At 40.8% G+C, this 7388-nt stretch overlaps 1 protein-coding gene across 2 annotated transcripts in view; it reads left to right on the forward strand.

The window, feature by feature from the left end:
* Positions 1-4492, forward strand: part of GPR149 (G protein-coupled receptor 149) — a 29288-nt gene extending 24796 nt beyond the window's left edge. The window contains exons 4-5 of one of the 2 annotated variants that reach the window (XM_087740136.1): positions 3419-3517; positions 3795-4492. In XM_087740136.1, the coding sequence (XP_087596262.1) occupies positions 3419-3517; positions 3795-3947 (252 nt within the window). In that variant the 3' untranslated portion in view covers positions 3948-4492. Of the gene's footprint in view, positions 1-3418 lie in introns of both variants that reach the window. The other variant, XM_009463817.2, reaches the window with a different exon arrangement.
* Positions 4493-7388: the final 2896 nt, after the last annotated feature.

Below are 7388 nucleotides of genomic sequence, written 5' to 3' on the forward strand. Positions count from 1 at the left end.
TCATACTCTTTAGATGTCTTTCAGTATAATCTAAGTGCCATTTTAGACTGTTCTTCAGACTCTGAGCTTGATTAACAGCCAGAAGTGCAGACACTCTTAACTGACCCTGCAAAGGACTTCCAGTGTTTTTTTGCAGAAACTAGACAGGGGGCTGGAAACAGAGCTGTAGGGCTTGTATCCAGTAGAAACACCGTTCTAAATGTGTGTTACCAAAACTGTTAGATATCCAGGCTCTATCTATTGCAGTATCCAAGCCACTAACTTTGTGCCTCTGTGCTGCTTAGAACAGTAGGCTTTGTCCACTTGGTCTTGCTCAGAGCTGGATTTGTTGCTCTGTCCTCTAGTGGCCTTAGTAAGCACCTGGGATGGAAGACAAGTGGACAAGAGCTTCCACAAGCTGAGAAAACGGTTATTCTCACATCTCTCCTTTCCTGGAGGAGTGATCCTAATTACTAATTACTACAGAAGATATAAGTGCCAACGCCTAACTGTGCTTTAAAGAAAAGCTCCCTCGTCATTGCTGTGAAACAAAGGCTGCTGGTGCTTACCCTTAGGAGAGCTACACTTGAGGAAGCCCCTGTACCCACCATGGCTCTGTACTCAGACAGCGGCCAGGAGCTGGCAGTGAGCTGCTACCATCTAACATTCACTGATCTAGGACCTTTGCCGGCTTGATGACACAGCATGATAGCTGCCTCTGTAACTGCACATTGGAAGAACATTTGAGGACCATTTTTCTCTGACAAGTCTATTAAGGAGACTAAAACAACTTTGATTTCCTTCCAGAAGGGCAAGCCAGCTCCTAGGATTTTGTCAGGCAAATTCCTTTGGTGAAGGACCACATTAAGTCATAGTCTGGCAAGATTTTTCTATGCAATGAAACCTGATTTCCTTTTCATGCTCTTCAGTGAAGGTGAGGTAACGTGGCACTTGATGTAGCTGTGTGGTTGTAAAGTTGTGCCTAATTCAATAAAAGTCTCATCACAACAGCTTCCTTTAATAAACAGCAAATAATTGCCCTTCCCAGCTCTCTGTGAACAATTTCATGTTTCTAATCAGTATCCTAAACCTCTCTGTTTTTACTCACTTTCTCAGTTTTACTAGAAAGGAAACACTAAACAGAACTGGTCCAAGTGGAAGGGATCCTTTCAGTGCTGAAATAATGCTAGCACTTCTCCATACTGCCAATTATTAGACGTGGTCTTTCCATCACTCCTTCTTTTCTTCCTCTCTCTCTGTTCACGCGGTTTGCACAAGACAGATCAATACCCAGGAGGACAACATTGGAGCTTCTGCTTCCGAGGATGAGCTCAGGGCATCCCCCTGTCACTTGCCTGGGAAAGACTAGTCCTTTCCAAAGCCCAGGGTTTCTGCGTTTTCTCTCTTGGTTGCAGGTAGATTAATCACAACACTCACAAACCAAGAGGCATATACCGCTCTCCTAGACAGCTGTCTCCCTCTCTCATCTTAGCCCTCCCTTGCGTGGACAGGAAGAAATGTGAGTGCTATCCAAACTCCTTAAATGCCTCAGACTTACATATCCTGATAAATCAACTGTCATTTTTTCACTTCATGCACTGATTGCTGTAATACTATTTCTTATTCCCTAATCATCCAGAAAGCCACATGCTACTACGGAGGGTCTCTGTGTGTGTCTGTGTGTGTATAGAAGAAGGACAGGGGAGGATGAGGTTTGGGCTGGCGATTTTCCCTGCCAGGCAGCAGCAGCAGGAGGTAGGGAGTCACCTCTAGCTGGAGAGGGAACTGCAGCACAATAGGAATAAGGTTGCAGTTCACATAACAATGTGATCTGGAGATATTTGAGGTGGATTTAAAAGATCATCAACTGCTATGAAAGCAGCATAGCAACAGCAACGCAGAAGACTGTGCAGGGTGATTCACCTTGCTACCTGGCAGCTTTTCAATACCCTCAGTGCACACTTCTCCCTAGTGTCTGTGTGGGTGCAGAGCTGGATTCTGCAGCTTCCCCTGCTTTCAGTAGTCTTCTCTGTCATGCATTTCCCGCTAAACCAGTGCAGCCCTTCCTCGTGAACTGCCCTGTCCCAAAGTCAGCACTTCACTGCCTGCCAAGGAGTCTGCTTTTGGCAAAGCTGCAGTTCATTTTTAATAGCATTTTTTAGTGAGTAAGAGCAAGTTTTCAAATGGTGATCCCAGCCCTTCTCAGTAAGCAGTCAAAGCCCAACTGTAGCAAAGCAGATGAGGATGGAGCAAGAGATGAGCCCTCCATGAGATTCTCCAGAACCTGAGTCTGGTGTTTCTTTGCTGTGTGTGTCTACTTCTGCCATCACTTTTGTTCTGTCCAACGTGAGTCACTAAATGGACAACCTCCATAGTTAAAAATTAGAGTCTTTATAGTGTGAGAGTGTCCTGCAGCACTATGGAAAAGAACATATAACAACCTACCACTGAGTCAACTACCACAGTCCACATAGGAGCAAGCCATGTCCTTTGTTCTCCACGCAGGCACTCACAGTGATTTTTTGTGTAATGCCTTTATTTATTTACAGCCTCTGAAACAGTATTTTCATTGCAACTGCTAAAAACTCCCTTTAGTACCGCAGCGCTATAACTGAATTTTCTTTCTCTGCCTTCAAGTGTATGAAAATTTCTCTACTAATAAATTCAGCTTTGTTCTAGAAAATATGTCCCGTATTGGCTTCTAGAACCACTGTGTTTGGCAGCAAGGTTCTGGATGGGCCCTCTGGCCATCAGGGTAGTGGTGCTGTAAATCCTTATTATAGATTTCCAGCTGATACCATTGAATGAACATTATTTCCACTATAAAAATAAAAGGCATAAAAAAGTTCCTTGAATAATATCTGACAAGTTGTTTTGGAAAGTTCAGCTTGGTAGCTAAACCATCTAACTTCAAGCATCTAATGTAATTAAGATTAATTAAGACAGGGTGCCCAAGGGAGACAGATGTTGTCAGCTTAGGGTCCTGGTTTTGAACAGTTCTCTGGTGTGATTTCTCTGCTTTTGGTCACTGTATGAGAAGCTTTAGGAGATCAGTATCTTGACCTGATGTAAGCAAAGTGGAAACACTTCCAGAGGTGCCCGTGAGTACTAACTAGAGAAGTGCCTGCTAGTGCTGGCTGTCTCGTTGTGGACTGGCTGCAATGAAATGTTAAGTGTAGACTGATCCAATAAAGTGTGTGTGTCTATAAGCTGTAGCTGAGTCATAGTCACTTGGGACTTCACTTTTTATACTAAAGTATATAATTATAAAACACTTCTTTCTACTCTTTGAAGTCATAAATACCAGGTTTCTAAAATACTGCAAGGAAAAGTCTGCAACAGTAAAATAAGTTAACAAACTCAGCATAATTGGCTTATTTGTAATGGATTCTAACTTCAAAAACTAGCATTAGATAATGGTCATTCTTTCTCTTTTCAGCGATCGGGTGGGGCCTTAGCTATCCCTCTGTGTGCATTTCAAGGAACTGTATCTCTTCAGGCACCCACGGGAAAAACGCTGTCTTTATCTACATACGAGGTAAGCACTGAAGGGCAAAAAATAACACCCATGTCAAAGAAAATTGAAGTGTATCGATCTAAAAGTGTTGGTCACGAGCCAAACCCAGAGGAGTCTCCTAATACATTTGCCGACACAAGCGTTAAAATTCATTTAGAAGTACTTGAGATTTGTGACAATGAAGAGGCCCTGGATACTGTGTCAATCATCAGTAATATCAGCCAGTCCTCCACACAGGTAAGGTCTCCATCCTTACGTTATTCACGGAAAGAAAACAGGTTTGTCTCTTGTGATTTAGGGGAAACTGCCTCCTACTCCCTCTTCATACCATCAAACAATCCTGACAGCGATATTAACATATCAATTCCAGACACTGTCGAAGCTCATCGGCAGAATAGTAAAAAGCAGCATATGGAAAGAGGTGGTTATCAGGAAGAAATACAAATGTTGAATAAAGCATACAGAAAACGGGAAGAAGATGGCAACAACAATTAAAAGGCATTTAATCTAGACATTTAAACTGATTTGACAGACGCTGCTCCCTTGACTCAAGTTACCCTAGCAAATACAATGTCAACTGTTTTTTCCTAACATGTAAATTAATTTTATTTGGGTACACTGTTAAATAGATTAAAACTTTCAATAATGGATGGATGGGATAACAAATACTTAAGTGCTTTACAGCTTTGCATAGTGAATTTCAAGTTATTTATATATCTGTTTATTTGAGGAACACGTGTCTAAAAGCAATCCTAAATAAAGTCTTAAAACCCAGCGTTAGTTGCTTGTTGGCACTGGGTGGTCTGTCTGTGGGAACCTGTGGAAAATGAGGGAGCAGCTCCACAGGTGGGGAGTTATAACAGTTTTGGCTGACTTGCGATTCTGCTCTTAACGATGTGCCAGACTTGAAACATTTATCTGAAAAAATGTAGCCCAAAATTAAGACTAGCTCATTTATTTGATAAGTAGAGGATTAAAAGTTACGTAAATGGTTTAATTTTCTACTGCTCTATACACGATTCTTATGTAATACCTATGTAAGTGGCCATTGTATAGACCTTTGAATATGGGTGGCTGAAATGTAAGCATGCACATTTTGTAAATATGACATTAAATATGACATGATACGGATGCGTGTTCTCATGGCTGACATTTCTTTGATCAAATGTGACAAATGTTGGTTAATTTTATGCCAGTTACTCTGAAAGAGTCCCCTTTTTTTATTGCCTCCATGACCTCTTCCCAAGTTAAGAAGTTTCCCAACCTTACAGAGTATTTGCAACTCAATCCAGATAAAGGCAGCATTTGAAATGTTTGAAGAGCTAGGATGTCAAGATTAATTTGAATAATTCTTCATGTCTGAGTTGTCCCTAAGCAAGGAAGAGTTTCACAATGTCATCTTCCTCCTCAAGGCCCATGTGAAGCTAATACTTTTCTCAACACAACCACGAGAGCAGGTGTAGCTTGCAGATAGTTGCAGGAGTTCCACTGGTTCACAACAAGAACACTACTGTTTTTCTGCCGTATATATTCTGTCAGTAAACCTGTCATCACTCCTCTTTGGATGGACCCTCATGCTTTAGATCCGAGTCGGGACCTTGGGGTTTCAACTGATTTGTGACTCCTTAGGGAGCGGAAAGGACCTATTCAAGGTGGCCAAACTTAGAGACTGAGCTTACACATCGACCTGAAGAGAGTGGGCTGGTTACCTAAATTGTGTCCCAACCTGTATCGCCCTCAGGAGGAGCCTGTCTCTCTACTGACTTAGCAGGAACCTACAACTAAGTCTAAAGCCAACCTAAAACCAGTGAATACTCTAATTTGTGTCAAATTCAGACAAGCCAAGGTGGAAACAGTGAAGGGAGTCCTCAAGTCTTACATTAAATATGCTGCATATGCTTGAAATGATAGTGCAGTTTGACTGAGAGCTCTTTTTCTGAGGGTTTGTCATTTCAGTTAAACAGAGGTAAATATACTTTCAGGACATTCAGCAGTTTGATTAAAAATTACACTGCTTCTTTAAGGAATAGATTTAATTTCCAGTGGTACGCATGACGACATAGTCATTTAGGTGTCTGCAGTCACCCTGTTTTCCACTCAGTGGGAACATGCAAGGGAAAACAAGCACAACCCTATGCAGGATTCCTTTATGGGTTATGAACAGACAGAGCAGAAGGGCCAAGTACTGTGTCTCTTTGTACTCAGCGTTCGATATGGAGGCATGAAAACAAGCAGATGACTTGCCTACTCACTTCATCAACATAAATCAGGCCTGCCATCACAATCAGTGGGGCTGTGCTGGCGTGACAGTGATGTAGCACTGAAGAAAATGAGGGTCAAAGACTGCAGGTTGCTGTGATAGAGATTGATCACTCTGCAAGTTGTGCTCTCCGTGTGCTGCCTTTCCAAGGTGAAAACAAGGGCTCTCATAAGATTGCCTCAAGGCTCCTAGTTCCACTAAGATGCTAGGTTATATTTCAGATTTAATAAACCACAGTAGAAGGAACAATCGGTGGAAAGTCTATTGAATAAATCTATATCCATACTCGTAGAGCAGAGAGACACATTCTGCTGTCTCTGAATATGTTGCTTTTCTTTGTGTTCTGTAGAAGGAATGCAGAAAGTATCTTTATAGCAACAGACCCACTCGATCCAGACAAAAGTAGCAATGTTGTGATGGAGGATGCAGTCCATCACAACTTCAGTTTGGTCAGGTGTTCTGTTTTCCCTGGAAGTGATTTGGACTATGTTAACAAGATTATATGCTGATGTGTTAATCTCTGATGGATATAGTTACAAAGGGTTAAGATTTAGAGGCATTAAAATTCTGCATAGCTGTGACCCAGAGCTTGACCTAATTGTAGGCTGTTGTCTTGCTGCTCTAATAAAACATAGATTTTATTTAATGAATCTTTAAATTTGATAATGTACAAATGCCTGATTATTTTATTTTTTCCTCTAAATGACTCGCATCATTAAACAATTTAAAGTGTCTGAAAATCCAAGTTGTAATTATTGAGTAGATACCAGCTCCTTGCACAACGCACCAGAAAACTTGCTGTTTGAGAAAATTTGCTCCTGGTTTGCTTATTCACGTAAGTGTTAAGGTGTCTTCATTTATAATTTGGACTTAATTTTTAAAACAATTCTTTTATAAGAGTTTTTAAGGAAAATTTTTTTCTTCCTCCTCTGTTGTTTTTCTCCTGTCTGATCTTTTAATGTGTTTCAGTGACAGGTTGACATTTGAGGGCAAAGTGTTTTGTCAGTGACCATTTGAAGGTGACTTGAAAGAGACCTCGTCCCTCTTGAGACACCACAGCAACCGACTGAAACAAATCCCTTGGAAAATGTGACTTGAATCAGCGCCCGGCTTCCCCTGCTCTTAGGACGTGGGTTGTTGAATAATGCAAAGGATAGAAAACAAGAAACTGGGAAATAATTTTTGAGATAGTCTTTGGTAAGCAGTATATCCAGTGGGTCGGAGTTCCCTTTCAGTGGCACTCATGTACACCGAGAATAACATTCCATTAATTGAGTTACAAGAAAAATAAATCTGTAATACACAGGGCCAGGCCCAAGAATCCCAAGTGCCTCGAAGTATTGTGCTTCTTGAAATAAAAGAAATAGCCAGGTGCTGAAATGTAAATTTTCTATACTAATCTTGATAGAAAATATATCTTACAACATCATACTATTTCAAAATACAGTAATTTCATAAAAAATAATAAATGTTACTTATACATTATTTTACCTTTATAGATTTGGGGTTGATGCATAGATTCTGGAACATGATTTCACTTCCCGGTATGTATCACTGTAATGATTTCCAAGATGAGTGTTTGAGTGTTATGTTCCTCTCTCTCTTAATTAATTTTTCAGATTTAGATGTTTC

Source organism: Nipponia nippon, unplaced genomic scaffold (assembly GCF_047370975.1).
Source record: "Nipponia nippon isolate SJK-2023a ecotype South Korea unplaced genomic scaffold, ASM4737097v1 scaffold_7, whole genome shotgun sequence".
Classification (NCBI taxonomy): domain Eukaryota; kingdom Metazoa; phylum Chordata; class Aves; order Pelecaniformes; family Threskiornithidae; genus Nipponia; species Nipponia nippon.